Source organism: Tyto alba, unplaced genomic scaffold (genome assembly GCF_018691265.1).
Source record: "Tyto alba isolate M040663 unplaced genomic scaffold, T.alba_DEE_v4.0 Super-Scaffold_10, whole genome shotgun sequence".
Lineage (NCBI taxonomy): Eukaryota > Metazoa > Chordata > Aves > Strigiformes > Tytonidae > Tyto > Tyto alba.
The window spans coordinates 20,045,420-20,069,706 of record NW_024881262.1 but is presented as its reverse complement, the minus strand read 5'-3'; the positions used below and the strand labels follow the sequence as shown (position 1 = coordinate 20,069,706).

Genomic DNA, 24,287 nt, shown 5'->3' with positions numbered 1-24,287 from the left:
ACGTATGTATATAGAGAATTATTGTAGTCTAACGAAAATCTACATTAAAAAAAAAGACACTCCTAACTTTTGCCCTTAAGTGGCACTCAGATAACCCTCGCAGAAAAGGTAGAAACTCAGCTCTGACACCCACAGCATCTATACAGCAATAATAGAACCAGTTATAGCAACAAGATCAGACGAAACCAGTCCTCTCTATTTGTGCAAACTGGATGAATAAGGGAGATGGAGTGATCTACCCAGAGTCACCTGTGTACAGGTTCAGGAGAAGGACAGACAGGAGGACATGCCAGGTGCTCCTAGCTCAGCCGCTCCTCCACCAGGCTCATTGAGCACAAACTGGCTGCTCAGACGGGTGTATTTTACACAACACCATGCACAGCACAGAATTGTCTTTAAAAATATTTTTATTTACTTTGAAAATAAAGGTTTCTTTTTAGTAGACTTTGTTTTTAGAGTAAATAAGAGACTTTTTTTTAAGGATTGAAGGGAAAACTCTACTGTCTGTTCATTAGATCATGATCTGATGCTGAAGACTTTGATCACTTGTGTATGTCTCATGATGAAGTTGCAACAGAGCGCATAAGCTCATTCTCACTTGAATACTAAAATTTAGATATATGAAGTCCTAGACCTGTAGACTGAGCAAACAGCTTTTTTGAAAGGGGCTCAACCACTTCAGAAGCCTCTGAAGCAAAAGCAACTGACAGAAATGTTTGCATTAGCTTTAAATAAACTTTTAAAAAATACCATTTGACTTCTAGAGACTACTTAGTAATAAGTCACTGTCCCTTAGGGCAAATCTCATATATACTGTTCCGCTTCATTTTACTCAGTGAATATCTCCCTTCTATTGCCCACACTATGGTTACTTACCTCTTCATGAGTTTTAAATATTTTTCATACTACACATCTGAGTAAATAAGTATTTCCACAGAGGCTTTATCTGTAAAAATCAGTATCATCTATACAAGACCATTATAAACTCAGCTCTCACAATGACGTTAAAAATATAATCGTTTCCTTGACATCAGCTACCCTCCCAATCAGTTATCTAGCTATCAAGTCATTTAGACACACAGAACGTAAATGAGAGCAACATTTGGTCAACCACACTGAGTTCAATCAACAACCTACAATCAATTAAAACTAATTATATCATAATTACTCTTACAAAAAAAAAGGAGTTTCCAGCAAATAATACAAGCCCATCTACAGAAAATACAGGTATAAATGTAGAAGATTAAGAAATGCACTCTTTGAATAAGGTCCCCATGTACAAAAGCCTTTACAGCTGCAGTGGGAGTTAACACCACTTTGAAATCTGCAGCATCAGAAGTGCAGAGGACTGATGAACAAAGGAGAAATTGGCTCCTGCTTGATAGCAAAAAGTGCCCGTAGGCCAAAGATTTAACATGCTCCAATTATGAAATACTGGGTAAAAAGACACAGGTCACAAGCCACAAAAGTAAAGCCAAGTGTGCCCACATTTCCCAAGGGCTAAACAAACTATTGAGAAACACACTTGGAGAATAACAAGACTAAGATGGAGTCATGGTGTCAATCTGATGTCTGAAAAGAACAGAAAACAGAACAGATTTCCCTGAAAATCCAAGTTATGTGTGACATTACAGCAGCCAGCTACTTCACAGGAAGCACAGTGTGCACCACAAGCTTCTGATGAAAAAGGCATGTACTTATTTCCAATTAAAGGCAACAGGCACACTGTTACAAGTGCTCTAAGTTTTAGGCCAGAGTATGATGCATTTTATTGTCTCTTAGAAATCACAACAATTTAAGATCCACTTCCATATAACATATCTATCCAAAATGGCAGCTAGTCTCAAGCAAAACCCTAACACTCTGCTAGATGAACTGCAGACCTCCTTAGTCAATCTGTGACCAAGTGTTACAACTGCAAAGTTATTTTCCTTCCTATTTAAAAAAAGTTAATGAGAATAATCTTATTCAGTGTATTAGCCCTGATTCATTGTTACACTGGACATGCAGAATAACCTCAAAAGAGCCTCCAGCATGCACATGCAAATACAGCTTGTAATTGGATAGGCAAAAGTACAGAAGAAAACCAAACACCTCTTGCCAGGAAGAAAAGGATCCACTGTCTCCAAATCATTCCTGGGGAAGCCATTAAGTGCTTGACATCTAAAATAATCTCTCAAATTAAGAGAACACACTGAAGACCAGCGCCTGCCTAAGGCTTCTCAACAGAAGGCTCTAAGCATTTTACCTAGAATTGTCTGCAGTTCCAATTTCAGTCATGAAAGCTTAGCCACAGCGCAGTTAACATGAGCTGCCCAGTGTCACAGAGTGGCATTTTGGGAGGCACAGTCCTGTCCACGGCCATCACCGACAAAGCTGCCGTCTACCTCACAGGGCAGAACCTCACTCTAGGTTTCCACCAAGGACGCTGGAGCTTTCTCCATTTGCCCCCTGCACTGCAAGAGGACAGCAGCTTTCTCCTCCTCCTCCTGGCCTCAAGAGGCAGAAATCACCCACAGCGGATCATGAGATCTGAAATAGCACAGAGTAACTTTCTACTCCAAAAGCAGCATTATGGATTTTCATGGAACCACCAAGCATGTGTTACCAGGTGCTAGAGAGACTGTCACACAATGCTGCTATCAGTGTGTGTCTGACTGACAACATGATGCTATACAAGTTTCCTTAGTGCACTTGAGTTCTATAAGTTCCTGAACTCCCCGTGCTTCAGACTTCAGTAATCATTCTCCAGTGTTCAGTACCTCATCACACAGATCGACGAGACTCAGTCAATCCTATGTACACATCAATGAATAAATACTACTCTCTCCTACATGTAGGCTGAAGAGTCTCAACTCTAATTACAATTTCGTAGAAGAGATAGAAGAAGGGGTGCATACTCACACAGCTTAATCTGTGAATTTCTCCTTGATTCACGCGCCTAATGGTCCTTCTCTTCTTCCACAGTTCACTGGGCTCCCTTCTGAATCTCCCACGAAAGCTCATTGTATCCGCAGGAATTCAAGCAGCAAACAAATCTCTCTAAAAACTGTGCTCCTTTAGCCTCCTGCCTTCAGCAGATTCAGCATAACAACTGGAAGCTGCGTACACTGTTCAAGGGGGAAGTATGTCTAAAACTTACATACTGTGTCCACAGTTACTGAACAGAAAGAAGAAGAAAACCAGCAATAACTCATTTCTTCCTGTGAATAATATTCTGCTATTAAGGCGAGAATGTCTCATTAAACCATAAATACACCCAGCCCCCGCCTCAAATGCAAATCAAAATAGGAAGTTGTAGAAAAAAACGCTTGCAACTGAACATCTATCTTTGTCTCAAAACCCATTACACATCCTTTCTCCTCACCGCCCTCCCTGATTCGAAAGCCAAAACGGTCACACTCTTTCTTCATGTGCATGTACGTCTGCAAGCTAAAAAAAACAGGCATTCACAGTACAACCACCTCCTACTGAGCCCCCCGGTACCAGACTTCAATCACAGCATGCAGCAACAGGTTCATGCTGCTGGGGCCCAGAATCATCTGTGCTTTTAGAACAAGGTAATAGTTCCACTTTCAAAGTGGCATGAACCACCAATAAGAGGAAGTACCTTGCAAATTCCTAAATCTGAACACAATTGCAAAAAGGGAAAAATAGAGAAATTTACATGCTAATATCCAAAATACATTTTTGGTTTGTAAAAACCTAATTTAAGAAGCGCTTGTCACCTGCCAACTAAGAAAAATCACCGCTTGCTTCAACTCTGCTCCCACCTCAGGGGTGAGCAAAGCAGCCAGCCAGAGCCTGTTCCCAGATGCCCCACACAGGGGCAATTACAGCAGCACCCCAACAGGTTAGGATCCCCTCACTCAGTTCCTCAGAACCAGAGGCAATGGAAGCAGTGACACGAGCAATCAAACTATTCTTAATTAAGGTAGGAGACTTGCCCAGTGCTCAGCTGCCTGAAGGCTGGCAGGGCACAAAGGTCTTTTAAAACTGAACAAACCCCCTCACAGTGCCCACACATGTGCACGCACACACACAGATCCTTTTCTTCTCCTTTGTTCCAGCTGAGGATTCATCCTGCTGTAGCAGCAAAGCTGCATTCCCCTATGCACGTAGTCTTTATGTGGCATGTACTAGGTTTTTTATTTTTACTTAATATGAGCATGCATAACTAAGATTGGTAGGTTTTTTCTGCTTTTTCAGTCTGGATTTTTTGCAAATTGGATGATAAGCATCTTTTTCACAACTTGCTTCAATTCAATACTCTATCTGAGATCAACTTTACCGAGTGCCATTTTTTTTTTTTACTTTTTCTTTCCAGCAAATAATTCTGAGTTCTATGAACTCTTTCACATATTTTTCAGTGTTAGTAACATTTGATCCAAAGTAACAAACCTCTGCAGAATTTCCATGACTGTTCCACATGCCGGATTTCCATGCCAGGAGAGCAGTCACACTGAGCCCAGTGTGTCTGACCTGAGCACTACAAAACAACACATCAGTCTAATCAGTTTGGTCTCATCTTCCATAGTTAACGCATGGTGCAACTTCATGAATTAAAAACCCATGTTATCGTTATCTTAATCATTTAGCTTTGCCTTTGAGAAGATGACCTCCTTTAAACTGAGTGTTACCAGCCTGCTGCACGACTGCTTAAGACAGATTTCACTGTACTCCTACTTAGCAGTGAAAAGCATCTGTGTCTGGCACTAGAAAACAGAAAAGGCAACAGAAATTCTTTGCCAAGGTATGCAGACATTTCAAGTGGCTACCAATATAACTCTGCAACATTAACCACTTTGGAATTACCCTTGTTTTCTCTCAAACCACCATGCTATCTGTATGAAGTCCAAAGTGCCTCTCACATAACATAGCAAATACAGACAAAAGGTCCTTGCCAGAAGTTAAATTTAACACTGGATCCATCAGCTCTGCTGGTTTAACTTATAGCAGGTATCAATTCCTCTCAGAGGCTCCTTTGCCTATCAACTCCTTTCTGTAACTGTCACACAGAACAAGCTGAGCTCCATCATTCCTTTCCTTGGGAATGCTCTATCCCAGATTCCTGTCTTCAGCAGCACTGAGGAGCCCTTCCAGGGCATCCTTTCCACCAAGATAAGGGTCACCACCGTTTCATGAAACTTTGATGAACTTGTGTTTCTCCCAAATAGTACAAAAGATTAATTTCGGTTCAAGTTTCCAGCTGGTCCTTATCCAATTTACTCCACTGAGTATCTTCTGTCCAAAGGAATTTCATTCCTAATGTTATTAAATCTCATTTATTTCATATGTCTGACAGACAGTTTTTCAGACTCAATGCTAAAGGCACCAAGCATACTGTTTTCTCAACATCAAGGCATTAAAATATTGAAGCAATGAAATAAATAAACTACAGCATTCGCACAGAGATAGAAACAGAACTAATAGTAAACAACTGCAAATAAAGATTCCACTTTCTTAGATCAGTTTTGAATGCAAATCCCTCTACACTTGTAATGGGAAATATCATCATCAGTCATATGTCTAATGATGCTTTGTCCTGTAGCTGAAGTACGTAACAAACTTCATTAAGCATCAGTGTGACTGTAAAAGATTTTCTAATTTTTCCTCAAAGACTTCTCCATCTCTTCAATTAAAGATATCAGGTACTTTAAGATGATCATAAAATTGGTTATGTTAGTATGAATAAAGCTCCTGCACTACTTTTAAATTCAGAACTATTATGTATAAGGTGAGAAGTATTATCATCCATGCCTCAAGTTATCCCAAGAGGTATGTGATCACAGGAAATCCACAAGCCTTGGTTTATGTTTGTGCACTGCTGCATCAGATTCATATAGTCAAAATAAGGTGCTGTAGCACTTCAAAAAATGATGAAATATGTAAGGTAGTCAATTCAGAGTTTAATTGTCCTCTGCTCTGCAGTCTTTGCTGAACATTTGTATCTGTTCTCAGCATTTTGAAGAAACTGATAACTAGATAGGAAAAATAGTAACATTTGATATCTCCACTCCTGTTAAGGAATAGCTATGTATTCCCTCTGCTTCAGAGCCACTAGCATTCAGTTTTCTGATACAGGTCACAAGTTCTTTAGTAACATCTTTATTCTCTTTTCCAACACTTCTTCTATAGCTTCTGTCCAGCTTAATTTATTTCCCTCTTAAATCTATACACTGTCATGCTTCATTGACTTCAGTTTGAATCTATGATATACAATATGTAAAAATGTACTGCTGGACAGAACCGATCCACTGCTACAGTATGTCATATAATCACTGGAAAATGAATTTCACTAGTGCTTTGCTAGCAGCAAAATAAAGATACAAAAATTCAGTTCTTAAAGTGTATATCTTCAACTAACACAAAAGACACTCCACAACAGGATAAATATTTGAGTTGCTGTGTAGCAAATATTGAATTCACCTTACTGCCCCTCTAAAATAATATAATCTACCACCTTCCACCAAGATGGATCAAGAAATGGAGCTTCAGTCTGGCTTTTTTTTTTTTTTTAATTAGGAAGGTGGTGGGGGGTGGAAATCACATGCAAAGATTGAATTCATAGCAAGTTTCAGGGAATGAATGCTTCCCTTCAGCTCAGGGCTTCTGTCTGGGAGCAATGCTGACATGTACAAACAGAGTATAAGTCAAAAACATGGTCTTGACTTACGCCCATCTCTCTCTCTCTCTCTCTCTCTCTCTATATATATATATATATGTAAAAATAATTGTACATCCATAGTCATTACACACCTAATCCTGACTCGGGCCTTTTGTTTAACAGATTTGAGAAAGATAGTTTAATTAACAAGTAAGAAAACTCCTTTTGCTGGAACAAGCTGCATCAACAGGGTATTATGGCTATTCTGAAATTTAATTCTGAAATTAAAGACACACTTCTCGTAACAAAACTTGCTTCATTTATAAACTAAGACCACCATGATGACAGTGACACTACGATTCAGACGGTCTCTACGGTGTAGACCATTATTGAGAAATTTGGCGGGCGAACTGAACACTTCACCACTTGTCAGAGTGCAGGTAACATACTTGCCTACCTCCCTTGAATGGCTTGTGGCATTTCCAGCATGTCAGAGTTCCTGGTAGAACCACAGCAGTTAAGCTGAAGAAAAAACAAAGGATGACAGCTATGGCAAACACCTAGCCCTTAGAGTAGAAACAGAAACAATTCTGTACTTTGCAACTGTGACTTTAGCACACAGCCAGCAGGCAGCTACCAGCTCACCTACTGGTGAGAAGAAGAAAGAATATGGCACCCTGAGAGGGTCAAAAAGGGCTAGCTGCCTTTTTTTTTTAATGTAAAATTAAGTTAAACAAAAAAAAAAAAAAAAAAAAAAGAACAAACCCAAACAACCCAACAAACCAAACTTACTCCACACAGGTTTCCAGCCCTCTCTGTCCCGTATTATGAATGTAGGATGCACAAATCACAAAATTTGGAGACCTTGTTGGTGTACTCAACACAGTTAATATCCCCCAACATGCAGGCAGGGCCAGTAGATAAGCTATATTAATACATATTGATGCTGATTTTCATATATTCCTCACCTGGTCTTCAATTTCAGTCCCCACCAAGGCCACCATCACTGTCACACCCTGAACAGTGCAGCAGGGCAATGCTGCTAGAAGTCAGTTATGCATTTGGACAAAACAAACTGTATCAGATTTAATTTGCTGTCCTATCTGTAGTCAGAGCACTTGGTAGGAAATTGATCGTGGTGAGTGGCAACACACTGCATGTATTTTCAGATCGGATTGCCTCAAATCTACTAATGAGACTGTGAGACTGAAACTGAGGTGTCAATGATGGTACACCATATATTTGTCTCATCTGCATCTTCCAAGCATCAGGAATAGCGTGTGTTCTATAGTGGTTTGTGAATGCACACAAAAACTGCCCTTCCTAAAATCTTCATGCTGGACAGGTAAAGCAGATCACTACACTGGGACCAGAAACAGAGCAACTACCAGATAACACAGGAAGCTCTGGTTACCTCCCTCCAAATCCCCCTGTCATCAAAGGCTGGGAGGGGAGAAGAGATCAAGAAGAGATGGTCTTTTGGAATTAAATGTTCAGTATTGGTCTATGCTTTTAAAATGTTTGGGGTTTGGATTTGTTTTGTTTTTAAATAAGGTGAAAATATAAAACCGAAACAATCTAAACAGAAAATTAAACAATTTAGTTAGGAAAAAGTACATATGAAGCAACCTTTTGCAAGGTCACTCTGCTATTGAATTAACTGGAAATAAATTACATTGTTTTTTGAGAAACGTGACTCCATCTATGGTCTAACAACTTAAGCTGAAACATCAACGTTTGCATACAAACCCTGTGTGAAGTCATGAGAATAGCTGATGCTTGCATTTTGCCTACAGATCTATACAGCTAGCTCTGACCAGGCAAAGGGCTGGGAATCCATCACGGTAAAAACGACATCAGCACACAAGGTGAGCTCTCCAAGGCAGGGGCAACAATGCCCCTGCATAAATACCTGTGAATAGAAGCCCCGTATATTTGTCAGAGCTCTGCTAACAGATCTTTCCCCACAACAGTCCCTGATGTCAACGACTCCACCTATGTCAATCTATTTCTTTTCCTCCTAGCCTGACCATGTGCTGATCTCAGCTATTCCTTCCTCTGCACCTTTACCTTCATTTCGTGCCCCAGATATTAGTGCACTCACGCAGAACAAACCTGTGAGACACTGCTGTATTTCTTTGCCGCGCCTGACAGGCTAAAACACACCCTCTAGTTGAGCTGATGGCGTCAGGAGCCCTCCATGGGCTGCACTTGCCAGTTTCTGTGTGTTGCCAGAGCTGGTAAAATTAACCTGTGGCTGAAAGTGTCCCCTGGGGGGTGTGAGAAGACCTCAGGGAGGGCAGTCTGGCAGCTCCCAGCCTGATCTCGCACACAGCGCTCAAGGGCCCCTACAGCACATATATTTCATCACCTCAAAATGGCCTTGCAAGCACTCATAAGAGTTTGCAGATAATGTCCATGCTCCAAAAGCCACTTACTACCCATTTGCTGATTTCACAGCTCCTAAAAAATGTCTTGCTGTTCTCTCAATTGGGAAGCAGGCTCAGCTGAGCCAGCTGCAGTCCCTCTCTCCCACAGCCTGGCAACACTGCTCCACGTGCACACACCTTGCCACAGTAATGATTTTACCAGCTAACCCTGCAAGAACATAGAAGCAACAGCAGCATCATTCCAGCAGCCTTCCAAGCTGGAAACTCACCCACACCTGGCATGAACAGAACATATTCCCTTGCCACGACGGAGGAGGGCATTGGAGGATCTGTTGATGCAATCCCAAAGGCCTCCAGGTACAGCCACACAGTATCACTTATAAAAACCCCATATCACGGATCTCATGCTTGCAGCCATTCCTCAGCTACCCCATCAGCCCTCTGGAGATCACAGCTCTGGGGAGCAAGAAAAGACGGGGTACTGGTGCCGTGTTGTGGTGCTACCAGCTGGTCCTCTTTGCGAGGGCCCCTGCTGCACTGCAGAGCTGCAGGCTCACCTATAGCACAACCGAGTGCAGTCAGCAGGGGCTTTGTTCTGGGTATCTTTGCATAGGTTGCATAGAAATAGAGCTATACTTATATATATACTTTATATATATATATAAAATATTATATACTTTTCTTTAGCAAAGCAATGCTGCTTCTTACATCAGCAATCAGGTTGGAAGAATAAACTGTCCATCAGCAATGTTGTCCCGCTGATGTGTACAAAAGCAAAATATGCAATTACTTTAATTTCTTCTTTAGTTTGATCCATTTGGAAATTTCAAACAAACCTTACCCTTTTGTTTTCATCTACTTGGACTGGCATCAGCCCTTGATAACAAAACACATAGTGATGAAGGGCCATAAAAGGCAATTAAATAATTTAATCATCTAAATTTACTATCTCCAGACATGTTGATGCTGCTGTGATTTTGGCTTCCGCTGCATGCTTTTCTGATTGTAATTCTAATACTTGCTATTCATGTCTGTGCTACATTGCACAAATTATTTTTCTTCTTCTTTACCAAGAAAAAGCTCAGATCAGAGATATCTGGTTTATAAAGAGAATCCACATTTTCACCCAATTTTCGAGCTGGAATAACTGAAGCAAAAGGAGTTCAGGCAACGTACTCATTTACTTAAGGTCACAATCAACATCTACAATGCCATAATACTGATATAAAATGCCCTGGGATCCTCTTCATTGCTTTTTCTAAGCACTAAAATATACTCCCCTCCATAGGTGTGCAAACTGATGGTACGACCATTACTGTGTTTGAATATATGTTACAAATACGTTAAATCAATGCTACAAATTCCCGTGTACTCTCTTCTAGTGCCTGGGGGTATCTTAAGCAATTAAGAGAGCAACTGCATACAATAATTCATCATCTGGATCCTATAATTGAAAGCTACATAATGGCATTTTGGAAAGACAGAAAAAGCACACAGATTTCAAGAGCAGATAAGCAAGATTATTTTCTTATTTTAGCAAAAAAGGAGTGAAATATAAAACCCTGCAAGACAGATTTACATTAGTTAAGTTTGGCATGTAGAAAAGAAAAGAAGACAAATTGCATCCTTTTGGCATTCCCCTTTGCTTACTGATCTCTTGGAAGACAGAAAGCAAACCAGTGTAGTCTAATAGATAGTGCCAACATCTGATGCAGTATTTCTCACTCTGACATAACTTTTTGTATACTCAGAGAATTATTTCACCCTTCCAGGCTTTGTTTTTAATTTCTTAATTAAAAACTACTAATCCTGATCGAGACTTAACAAATGTGCAATCTTCAGTATTACCAAACAAAGAAGGTAAAAAGCTCTAGGAAAATACCAAAGTTGCAGTGGTTAGGATCCCAGAGTGAGCCCTACAGTTTGTGAAAGCCTGTGTAAAGTTATTAAAACTAAATATAACCCCAACCTTGGCAAAAAAGAAATATAACCCATCAAGTTCTACTCCTTCAGTTATCCCAACCTCACAGCAAGGACTATCCAGTGGATTCCAGTGGGTCCTGATGCACAGACAAGATACTGTGTACCAGCTCACTCACAATACAGGCCCAGGCACAGGGACCGTGACCTGCAACAAATGCGAAATAATTCGTGGAAGCAGAGTCAATCAAGCTGACATACTCGCCTGTGTAAGAGGCAAAGCAATGTCAAGTACTATTTCGGTAGCAAACAAATCGCTGAATGTTCACCTGAATGCCATGCTAAATTCCAGTTTATGTAAGCATGGTCATACTGGGTAGGATGAAAGTTTAACCCAGATTTCTACACCTGTGAGAATCTACAGTTGCTTAGGTAAAAGTACAGAATACAGTCAGTACAACAGTATTTATCCTGAATACTTTTCCAGTTTCCACTCATGCAAGTTCCCAGCCTGAAATGGCATCTGCATATTTACTAGTTCTTAAAGACTTTTCTCTCATTAATTTTTCCAGTCGTTCTTCAAACCTACACAGACAGTATAGATGCTAAATGTTTTGTGGCAAGGAAATCCAGTTTTAATATTCATTCCATTAATTTTTTTTTCCTCCAAACTTGTCCCTCATTAGTTTCATTTGATGATCGCTACTTCTCTTGTTGAGAGAAGAAACCACGAGCAAAGTCTACATGTCTCTAACCACTCTTGATTTTTATGACTTCCATCACATCCCCTCAGAGTTATTTTTCAGGATACTCCAGGTCCAGTCTTCATCTACATACGTAGTCATGGACTAACTTTGCTGATCTTCCTTACCCTTCTCTGTGATTTTCCAATTCCAGGAGGTCTGCTTTGAATTGTACCAGGTATTAAAGCCCTCCCAAGAAGCTGCTATGGAACTCTGCTCTCCAAGGACAGATCAAAAAGCAAAATTTATTTATGATTTCTCAGTGAGCTGGAAAGTAGGAACAAAACTATGTCATTCTTAACACAGTAAAGCTGCTCTAAGCTTCCAGGTCCCAGTCTCTGCAAGACGGAGAGCTGAATCATAGTAAATCCTTTTCCTTTGCCTTCTCCAGATGATTTTCTCCGATGGGATGAGTGTAAGACAGTCTTCCTGCCCTTGTGTTTCTCGCACTCCCACATCTTGCTCTTTGTATCCAATATGCAAAGACAAGCCCTTGTACCTTCAGTGTTGTCTTATCATCAAACTTTAAACTGGTCATTGACAACCTGACTCTGTCCCAAGAGGGTTTTTTTAATTTGGAATTTCTGGTTTTGTTGTTGTTTTGGTGGTTTTTTTTTTTTTTTTTTTTTTTTTGTTGTTGTTGTTGTTTTTTTTTTTAATTTGGAAATCCTGGAAAGTCCAGAAAATTCCTTATTACTTTAAAAATAGCTGGAACATCCTGACTCATTTCTAGTAAGCACCACTTGAGCTAGATACAAAAGAATTGGTCAGGAAATCAGAAGCTAAGAGGTTAACTTCTGATTTCCTACAAATATACACTACAGCCAGGCATAAACAAGTGCCAGAAAAGGATGTGGATGGGAAGTAAAGCAGACTTTACTGCAGTTCCTCCTCGCTCAGCTCCTTGTTCTGCCTGAAACACTGCAGACATGGTCTGACTGAAGGAGCGAATCCTTTTGTGAAAATATTTCCAAGAAATACAGTTGTCTTTTGCATGCATTTTACAAAACGCAACGTTTAGCCACCAATTCAGATTCTTTTTGCAGGCTCATGTAACTTAAAATTGCCTTTGATTTTGTTTAAAAAAGGAAAATTGGCAAGCACTTAGTATGTGCAAAAGCTTTTGGCAGCTTAAAAATACTGTGTAAAGAAACTTCTCAGTGGGAGCTGGTACAAACTTTTATGTCAACTCATCTCTTAAACATTTCATTTGGGCAGGTCCTTTTTGGTGTGTTCTTCAAGAACTGGTTTTTTTATATGGTGAAAACATTTTAGAATTACGTTTTGTTAACCAATATTTACAGTTTCAATTAGATTCGGAGAAGTAAGATGAAAACATATTGGTACAATTCCAGGCTTGGATTCACTTTTATCTTTTATATAAAAAACAGAATTAAGCACGTGTTACACAACGTTTCTATTATTTCCAAGTAGTTCTTCAGTTCAAACTGTGTTCATGAGTTTTCTCCACACTTCCATACATTCTGCTAAAATATTTTGTATTTACCCAAATGTCTGAGGAATGAGGATGCTATCTGTCAGACCTGCTTGGTCAGAGGGTTTCTGAACAAAAGCAGGTGATGGATGCACAAACACACCAATCACAAGACCTTTCCCAATTGATGGCTGCTACATTGTTAGCAGAAACAAAATCAGGTGTCACAAGGGGCAGATGGCCATCACAAAGAATCAGATGCATCCTGAATGACAAAATATATCATCTGTCTTAAATACTGGAAAACATATTCATTTAAAGTCTGCACAGAAACAATGTTTCCTACTGGATGTACCAGATTCAAGGTTAGGATTACTTTCCCTGTATCTTCCTCACATTCATCTGAAGCATGCACATGTCTAACACCTGGGAGCAGACAGGCAACGAGGGACTTGGCTTCTTTCGTAACAGGCCAGTTAAAAGATAAAAGGAGACCCAACTGCAAGGTTGTAAGGGCAAAGAAACCGGACATTCCTGGCAACAAACAAGCTTTCAGATAACTTCTTAGATCACTGCACCTCCTAAAGGGCTGTGCCCTTGCTTAAAACCAAAGAGCTAACAGTGGTCAATGGCTGGAGTCAAGCACTGAAAAAGCCAAAAAAGAGTCACAGCCTAAATAAGCAAATACAGGCACAAGTGCCAGCTGGCAGGTCGAGAGACCAAACAGGCAGCTGGATGCTCTATGCCTGCTTGCTTTTTCTAGGGAGCTCTAGGGAGATGAGAAAAGGCTCCTCAAGCACGTGGGAGAATGGGTTAAAGACAGGGAAAGAGCTGAGGTGCTGAAAAGAAAGTAGTGCAGATCATCTGCGTGAACACTTGTTATTCTTTACCTTCAAGCCACAAGTATCCAAAAGCAAGAAAAAAATAGGCCCAATTCCAAGCTCCATTTCTCCCAAGAACTTGTCCTCATCTATAATCCCATCAAGATCAGATCTCCTATAGAGATAGCTGCAATGCATGTTGGTACATAATTTACTAATGGAAGAAACATCTCAAGAAAGACAGGTGGAGCATCTGGTTCCATGAATTTACACTTCAGTAATTAATCTCCTTACTGTTAAGGTTTACCCTCTCAAAGAGCTAATTGTACCATGTAAATCACAACCTGTGGAAAACATCAAAGTAACACCAAACCCTTACTGAAACACTGAAGAAAGTTATGAGTGATTGGTGATGTTCAACTCCTAACATCCTAGTTTCATAGCTAACCACTGATTAATCCAGCAAGAGTACACACATTTTCCACTCTAGCTACACGTTTTCGGGTTTTTTTGGAGAGAACCATGCACGCAGCACAGAATTACACTTCTGATCCATTTTGCTGCACTAAGTCAAAACTTTATTCTGCTGGATTTTCACATGTATAACTGAGAACCGATTCTGGCCATCTCATCTTCAAGCAAGTATCAATACTAATGAAAAGAAAATGAGCACAGCAGTTGACAGATGAGAAGTGAGGAAAAACAAACACCAAAGGCATAAAGTGTTCAATTCAATTGGTTCCATATACTGTATTCAGAGTGATCCCTGAGGCAGAAAGAAGTCTGACAAACATTACAATGGCTATTTTTCATCAAAAGCCACACACAGAGAATCTATTATGTTTTAAGCTAACCACAAATTGGCAATAATTATTAACAGACTGCAAGTGTAGAAGATATTGCACACACATTCTTTCTGTTTAGACAGAACATAACATTTTGTTCTGAAAAGACACCAAATTAACAGGATGAAAAAAGTACGTTTTTTATAGTATGTGTTTATTTACAGAATTCCCTGAGTTTAAAATAAGAGTCCTAGCAAAACTGAAATAATTGAGCCCCAAAGCAACAAAGAAATCCGTTTCTTTCTGACTGGAACTGTGTGCACGTATGCACAGCTACCACACCTCAGCGTAGGAGATCGTGGTCCACGGTCTGAGCCAGCTTCAGCTGGACTAGACTTGGAGTAGCGCCCCAAGATGATGTCAGATCCTCGCCACCCAAAGCATCCTGAAGTATTCATGTGACATGCTTTTTGGTGCTAAATCCTAAACCTTTCTCCACCATGGCATTCATCACTCCAGTCACTAATTCAGGCTGGAAGGCTGCATTATTCTAGGGAGGGATTCAAAAGCTAAAAGACCAGGAACTGTTCGTGTATCTCCAAGACACTCTATCTTTTTCCATCTTCCTTAGCTTCAAACACTCTGAGGACACTGCCTGTTTCTGTATTCCTGAAACAACAGTACTACAGTGAAGAAGAGTTCAGTTACTTGAGTACTTTGGCAGAGAATTAATTTCTTGTTTCACTCACAAAATCAGAGCTGTCAGTACTAGCTGACAGGCTCAAATATGCTGAAATGCTGCTTAGCCTTCAAAATGAAATCCTGGTTTTGCCTTTACTAACCTTTCTTTGGTTAAGGGAACATGAAAACCATTTGCCTGTGTTTGTCCAGCTTCTCTTAAGGTACAGGAAATACTGCAACCTGGAACTAGTCTGTATTCACCCACACGCTGGTTGTAGTCATTCAACAGTCATGGAGCCTTTCGTCAAAAGCTTGTATGATTCGGGAAATGTAATCTAGAAGTCAAAATCTCTTGAGAGTTTTTAGAAATCAGATGGCAACCCCCCTGGGATGCACAGAAAATGATAATGTCACCAATACTACCCACACTAGGTTTTACAGCACACAGTAGATATACTCACAGTATCTACTCCTCAATTTATCTTTCTGCTGCAGCTGATGGCAGAATGGTTCAGCAGCTACTACTAAACGAAATAACTCCTGTTGCACTGTGCCATGTTACTCCGGTTTGCTGGCCAGAGGTTGCTAGAAAGACTATTGAGCAAGAAAAATTTTCCACATGCATTAAAACCAAATGATTCTAATAGATGGAAGAATAAAAAGTCTGGAGATAAAGGCTCAGAGATATATCTCTTTGTCTCTCATAAGCAATGAAATGTGCTGAACTGTAATTCTGATTTATTTAAACTGGGTTTAGACCAAGTGTATTAAGATTGCTGCTGTAAAGAAGAAACTTCACAGAAGTGAGAAATATTGTGAACAGTTTTGCCACACTCCATTCAGATCTCCAATCCACCCAGGAAAGGAATGGATTGCATTTATCCTGATATCAAAGCAGAATACAGTTTTCTACTTCAGGAAGGAAGGGGTGGAAGAAGGGAAATGGAGGAGGGATTAATATCGGTAGGAAGAAGTATACTTATGCCAAAGCTTTTGATAAGAACAAGGAGGGAAGAAAAGAAGTATCAGAATATCTTGATGTGTCAACATAGAGCAGTGGTGGCTTGCCCTCAAAAAATAAATCTGAAAGTATAACAGCAGTGTGCCTAATTAATTTCAGATGAGAAGAAATGGCATTTTCCACTTGGCTTCCCTCTTTCTCATCACTGAACTCTTCCTCTCTTACCCGCTGTCTCTGCCTCAACAGGTCTCCCCACTTTGCCTCCCCTAGCAGCTTTTACTTTGGCAGTACTTTCAGTTGGATGGTGTTCTTGGAGGGCCCCACTTTCTTTATGGCTCCCTTCCCCACTCAGTGTACCTCTTACAGGGCATAGCTGCTTCCAACCTAAATCAATATCCCAATGTTTGTAGCCAAAGGCCTGGAACGGACTCTAGACTCAGCTATATGCATTTAAATCCCAATCAGCTCTACTCAGAGGATTCCATGCCTGTAACAGCACAGAAAATAAAGCTCAGCCTGGCTCTCATGCTTGCTGGTAATGCAGAGCAAACGCTCGAGCTGTGCTGGGGGCATGCATGAAGCATTGCAGGTGGATTTCTCCATCCTTCTGGCTAGTATATACCACCTACCCTGCCCCGACCCATCTCCTGTGAGCTGTGGACAGCGATACTGGTAATGAGAACGTGCTCCTGTAACGAGCTTGAGCAGCATGGGATGCTGCCACTTCTCAGCCAAGACATTGCAGCGGGCAGTATCACTGCTTCCAGTCCATTTCTCTAGATATTGACTGTCAGCATAACCCACCCATACAGCCTGGTCAGAACAGTGCCAGGAGCAGTCATGCATCCCATTACCATCTCTGTGGGAGGCAAAAGACCAAATTATTTGAACTGAGTTGTGAGTCTAGAACTAATTGCACAGCTCAAGATACAGATAAAGAACAGAGAACATCTCTGAAAACAGACCTAGAGGCTGTTTGTTGCAAATACATACACACATGCACATACATATATATATATATATATATATCAAAGTTTCATATTTCTGTCCAACACTACACTGTTTGCTGACAGCCTGAAACAAAATACCTCTATTAAATTCTGCATTTCCAAACAAGAAATAAATTTCAAAGCATTTTCTTGAAGTCTCCAGAACTGCTTTTGTGGTTATTTTAGATGGTTCATCCTGTGCCTAGCACTTGGCATTTAAATCTATATTCATCTCTTTATTATTACCCAGAGTTTATCTTTTCCTTATAATTTATTCAAGTATTTAATATTGTGATAAATACAGGAAAGCAGACAAACATAAATGCAAGACCTGTATCCATAGCTGATTTGGCGTATGAGGGCATCACACCATGTAAACAGCTTAAGGTTCCTATAACCATAGCTCACCCAGTTCCAAAATCCCAGACCAGTCAGATCACTGGGATTTTTTCCTTAACTCTCCCACCTTCCTCTGTAGGATTGTAACACTTGGACCAAAAAAAAAAAACAAAAAAAACAAAAAAAAAAAATCCTAGAGGAAGGTCCAAAGAGCAAAATGATCAATGGAAATGTGAAAAGCTAGCATTTGCTACAGCCAAGCAGAACTGCAGACAAAGCATCACAGACAAAACTGTGACAAATCAAACTTGTATGCATAGATTTGTTTATAAATGTGCTTATTACACAGAGCAGTGTGGCTGCAGATGGCCAGAGCCTGAAAAACCTGAAGTGTTTTGGTTTTGGTTTTTTTTTTGTTTTATTCTTCTGTTTCATTTTGGGTTTTTTTTGTTGTTGTTGTGTTTGTTTTTCTCTGCCTTCTTGGCTTTAATCAAGTTACTTTGTCTTTCTGTAAGTCCATTTTCTTTTTTCCCAAGAAGCATTTTGGACATGCATCTGAAATCGTGATTTTTGTCAAATGCATAAAACCACAAAGACTTCCCAAAGCACTCCCAAGGACTGCTACTTACAGAGACTCTTCTGTGCCCCTTTAATTGATACCCTATTCTTTCAGGTATGCATTGCTTACAAATTGCTTCTCTTAAAAAAAAAAAAAAAAAATCCTCTTATGTAGGAGGATGTTTTCATCACTTTGTTGTTTCAAGTCCACACTCTTCATAAGCTGTCATAAGAATGTGTTTAACAGATTCATAATAGTTTCATTCTGCATGCTGTCATACTACACACGTTGCTGCAACACTAATAAGAAGTGAAAGTGATATAAAATGTTGCTCAGAGTACTAAAGTCAGATGGAGAAGATTTGCTCAGTGGAAAAAGGCTGTTTTTAACACCATCTCTTTTTCAGCCATATGCGTACTTTAAATGTTACTGCAATACTCTGAAGCATGAAAACAAATCCACATCTTGGGCTCATTCTCCTCTGTACTTAGGAAACTACCCAGAGCCATAGCTGCTGCCTAAACTGGTGAAAGCCAAAACCAAACCAAATGTCTTTCAGCACAGAAGAACAAACACTGCTCTGGAGAGATGGACACCATCCCTCCTACAGTGCTCCACTGACGACTGCCGAGCCGTGCTGACTCCGTGGGGCACAGCCACCGAGGGGAAGAGGCTGGCAATCCCTCTGCAGTGGCCAGTAGGTACAAGAGAGAAGTCACAAATGTAACAAAAGCAGCTGCAAAAATGTCTCAGAAGTAGAACTGCATTTTGTACATCACTTACTGTGTTTCCTATTGGCACTCTAATGCTATTAATTTATTCAGACATAGGCCTGTTTCTGTCCCTATGGAGGTCAAGTGCCAATGTGGAAGTTGATTAAGGTCACATAAAACTACATATGTTTATTGTTGCTTAAAAATGCATCACACATTGAAGCTCCTGACTTGAGCTAAGAGATATGAATATTTTGAATATTTCTTCTGAACTTTAGAGACCTGCATAGTCTGGCTTTCCAAAGACAATCCCTCCTCCAAGACATCTGAGTAAGAGACTATGCTTCTCTTCTCAGAGTTGAGCCTCGTGCCGACCTCTAAAAGCCACTGCAAGCCCTCCCCATTTGGGCACACACAGACACATTCCTACCTTCAAAAACAGTAAGTCATGAGTCAGAGATCTTGAAATTCTTAGAGTTGCCATTTATTGATAGCACTTAGTATGCATATTGGTACAAATTTTCAGCAGGTAAATGCATACAAATGAGGAAATGAGTGCACTGAATTATTTAAACTAGAAACATAAAATTAACACAGACCATGCAATGAAACCTAACACAATTCTGGAGGTAAACTTTAGCATTAGATGAGGAAAAATTCTCAAAGACATGCTTTTACTGTTTCTACTTCTTTTAAAAGACTAAAGTTCTGTTTACAAACTAAGTGAACTGAGAAGCAGCTCAGGCAGTGCCTCAGCCCCACCTGTAAACCAGAGCAGAGCAGCTATCCTCCATCCATACAGCAGGGGAGGTTCTCTTACTTCTTCTGTAACTGAAAAGAGTAGATAGAAATCTCTGCAAGCTGTCTGTATTCAGAGATGAAAAACTGAATAAAAAGAGTACAATTGTCACCCTGCTGTTGCTATGTTCAAGCTAACACATCAGTTCAAGTTATGGGATTTTATTCAAAATGCAAAACATTTTACCAAATTTTTGTGTAGCTGGTTACCAAGGTGGGGGTGTGGGGTGGGCAGGAGGAGGATGTCCTCAAATATCATGCTCTGCTCTTATCTTCCACACAAATCTCAGCTTCCACAGTTCATAATAAATCACATCAAAAAACCCAAAGAATGACCTACTAGATAAACGTCTTTTCAAGTCACAAGTTCCAAATGCAAAGCATCATCTAAATGTTAGTGCCGCCCCTCCAAACACCAAACAGTTCCACATAACCTCACGTACTAAATTTTCTTCCTTCCGGCATCTTCCTCTTCTCCTTTTTCTTGCAGGAACAGCACGTAGAGTCATTTGCATTCACTCTACATAGGTTTTTAATTTATCGCAAACCTCACCATGTCAGGGACTTAGAGACATACTCTTAAAGGTACAGAAAACAGTAAGATGGTCTATTAAATGCAGAGTCACTGAACACATTGATTCAAATTGTACATCTAGTTAGAATTTGTTTGGATACTTATTCTGTATGCCTCTGGCAACTCCCAGCATTGTGTTCAAGAGAAGATCACACACACAATAGTCATTGACAAAGAATTTCCAGTTTTGTCTAACATTTCTCCCTACTCTGCAGATCCAGCCAAGATCTAAAACTGATTATTAATCTGTCTTGCCCAAAGATGAAACCAGATTTCTCAACTAACAAACTGAAGAGGAAAAAAATTTCTGTGAATAAAGACATCAATCTTCACTTTCTGCAAGGACTAGAATGCCAGAAATACCTGCTGTGATGCCTAAAGGTTTCATACAGTGATTAGTAGATGGCATTAAGCAATAGCTGGAGGCTGTACTTGGGCCTTCTTTCCTTTCTTTTCTTGTGGAGTGCACTCACAGCATCTCCCGCTTGGAGTGCCACTGGCAAAGGCACAATTCCTAGAAGAAAATCATAGAAGGATATTCCTCTTCAGAGATTAACAAAGGAAAATGGGGCACATCTACAGAGCTGTATACTCATTCGCAGTATTTTAGGGTAGACTGCTGTTCTCTGCCTTGGGACTGTTTTCCTTAACAAGGCAACATTGAGATTTTACTTTTGCTTCACATGGGACAAGCAAACTTGCAAGAACATGCAGCAGAGCCTGGAAACTTAAAAAAGCCGTTCAAAAAGAAGGCACAGTTTATCTCTTGAAATACTAACTAACACTCTCAGTAGGGAACACACAGCCAGTGGCACACAAGCTATGAAGAGGAGGACCATTTCATCTGAAGGCATGAAAAGATAAAATGCCAGATCATCAGCTGACAGTAGCCCACAGCCTCTGGCAATCGCACCCAGACATGTCAGTATACTTCAGATATTCTACATTTTGAGATTTCCTCGCCTCTCTTCTTTGGGCACCCCGATCGCTCGCTGCCCTCAGACATGAAAACTCAGTAATCTCGCTGAGATCAGTTTAGCTCCTGGCATCCGCACAGTGTGCATAATGACATCATGAACTAAACAGACTTTTGCTTCTCTACATAGTTGTCTCCACTGTATTACCCAGACATAAGCTTCAACGATCTACAACAGACCAAAGGGAAAAACTGTAATTTGTTAGGACCATAACACATGTTTTATAAAGGTCCAGTAGCCTCCAGCCTTCTTTATCATGCTGCTTTTTCAAGTAACATGAATTCTGATGGAAACAGGACCATCCATTTCTGCTGCATAAGTGCTCTGAAGCAGCGCTTTCTTCTCAACTCGCCAGGTCTCCACATCATTACTAAGCCTAATTGCAAAGCTCAATGGCAAATTATTTTAAATAGTTACACAATTAACTGCTTCTAAATGAAAAGGCACAGCAATAATACACATTCAAAAGAGAAAGGTATGCGAGGCAAGACCACTTTCCCAAGTTGTACCATGCCCAACAGCTTTCCTCCAAAGCACCTGGCTGCACCTCCACCAGCCTCATGACAGGGCTGAACCACTCATCCTCCTCTTCTCAGAGGGACCAAGGGGGAGAAGATGATCCCACAGATCTCCTGGGGAAGGACAGCCTTTTGACAGGACAAACACCACTGCATTAACTGTTGCTGTAGAAAACAAAGCCCCCATTACTATGATGGATGGATGTGTCAAACTGGGAGGGGATCCCTGAAAGCCCACATCCAGCAGCAGGTAACAGACCATCTCACCAGCGTGCCTCTCCTTTGGGTAAGCCCACCTCAGCAGGGTGGTGGGCAGCTTCCACGCTTCCCTCCGTGCTGCGGTAAAGCCTCACATCTCTGAGAGCCCAGGGACCTTTGTTGTAGCTCTCGGAGCCCCAGTCTCCCAGGATTTACCACACAAAGAATTGCCACTCAAGCTGCTCATAACTGCATCTGGGTATGGGGAGGTCGATACATTGTTTGCTGCCATGACACCCAAGACTACCCTTTTCTTCCAAAGACTGAAGCAAGTTGCATAGATGATCCATACTTGGACGTGGTGCAGTTTCTTCCAGACCCTTCACACTTCATTGTGCTTGAAATTACTACCAGGAAGGAGACAGTCATTTGTTTAAATGCTGTTGAGGTCGTTTATTTTAACCATTAAGTGGGAAAAAAAGAAAAAAAAAAAAGTTTGTCTTATAGATACTGGATTTTAAAGCAAAGAAATCTTAAATATAAGCTTCAGGATGATGAAATCCATCCCCTTCCTCCGTATGACCATTAGTCTCCCCCACGCACTGGTTAATGCCCTCAGCTGATACACAGAGCACTGCCTAGATTGGGTCCTTGCTACTATAGTTGCCATGACTGCACCACACACCTCTCGCTATGGGCAGCAATGCTCTGTTCAAACCACTGCTAGATCTCAGGAAAGCTGTTAAATTCTCTACTGTTACCATCACCCACTTACAACTAAGTTACAGCCCTGTGTGATACAGCAGGGCATCAGGGGATGCATTTTGGACCTCAGCATAACATACTTTATATAAAAACCCCAATCTCTACCACTCAAATGATATACATGAGTGCCCTGACAAACTGGTAAAAATACTATTTGCAGTATAAAAATAAAAATATTTTTATCAAGTGAGAGTCACACAGTACCACATCCTTGCCACCCCAGACCCAAACTACACCAGAGTTCTGGAATGCTCACCATACATGTATTTGGCAAGGAAGAGCAGTAACTAAGCAGTAAGTGTATTCCTCATTTTAAAACAGTGATTTATGATGAGGAACATCCCTGTCACTTATAATAATCACTATGGGTTTATTAGGAATATTCCCACCACAAAACTAAAATAATCCAATTTAATTCAGAAAGAAAATGACTCTCCAAGACTGAGAGCCTTTCAAGCCCCTCTTCGCCAAAGAACGGAGGAAACTCACTAAACCGGAAAGCGGTGATCCAGCAAACATTTTGCTGCTGCAAACAGTTTGCAGCAAAGATATATGGGAGTTTATTTGCCTATAACTTGATATAAATTCCAACTGCATCCTGGGTGAAAGTAAAGGGGTTTGGTTTTGTTTTGTTTGGCTTTTGGGTTTGTTTTTGTTTTTATGATGAACAGACTTCGTAAACATTTCCTAAACTGTCTGCTGTTTGGAATTCCAAGTCTGAAATAAAACATAACCACACTACTGGCTCCAGTGCTGCCTCTCTTGCAAATAGTAACAAAACCCATCAACAATTAAATAACAGAACATGTACTTTATACAGAACTTGTGTAGCTCACAGCTCCACCTAAAAAGTAATATTTCAGCTGTTTGACAGAGATAGCAAATCTACCAGCAAACTAACCTACAGTGACAAATAGACTATCAATGCTCTTTTCTCTACAAACACACAGTTAAAGGAATAATCACGTAACATCTGTAATAATAATTCTGTTGCCTCTCTGCCAATTAAAGTATACCGTACCATTATGATGAGAGTCCTGGGTCTGCTTATTTCATCATCGCTATCCAGTGGCAGAATTTCATGTGACAACTCCTCTCGTCGTCGTCGCCTGCAGATATGTGGACAGTTCCTCTGTACCACAGAACGAAAGGCTTGGAGCAGAACAATGCTGGCAGCACAACCCATATCTGCATCCTGAAGCCTACAAAATAACTTCTATGTTTATGCTGTGTTTGAAAAACAGTGGCTCCTTGTGCCTGAAAACAGCCTACAGTGCAGCTGCAGCCAGCTCGCCCTCCAATCGCTTCCTTGAGCTCTGATCATCTGATCACAACCAAATAGCTTGGATGCAGATAGAGGAAAGATTTGATCCACTGAAACTGAAACACACGCAATATTACGATGCTTTTTTCTCTCTCCCTCCCTCTCTGCTTCTGAATTCTCCTGAGAAAATGTGCTCCCTCTCTTGTAGAATCAGCCGCTTCCTCTGATTCCAGTTTCATGGAACTGAAAG

The 24,287-nt window shown here is 40.5% G+C and overlaps 1 protein-coding gene across 11 annotated transcripts in view; it reads right to left on the bottom strand.

Moving 5' to 3' along the window:
* DOCK10 (dedicator of cytokinesis 10) overlaps nt 1–24,287 on the bottom strand; it is a 159,004-nt gene that overhangs the window by 112,541 nt on the left and 22,176 nt on the right. For 6 of the 11 annotated variants that reach the window (XM_033005477.2, XM_033005479.2, XM_033005485.2 and 3 more), the window contains exon 1: nt 23,795–24,169. The exons of 1 other annotated variant lie outside the window; for it this stretch is intronic. In XM_033005477.2, coding sequence (XP_032861368.2) covers nt 23,795–23,959 — 165 coding nt within the window. In that variant the 5' untranslated portion in view covers nt 23,960–24,169. Of the gene's footprint in view, nt 1–7,064; nt 7,130–23,794; nt 24,170–24,287 lie in introns of those variants that run through there. 4 more of the 11 variants (XM_033005488.2, XM_033005481.2, XM_033005482.2 and 1 more) reach the window with 4 other exon arrangements.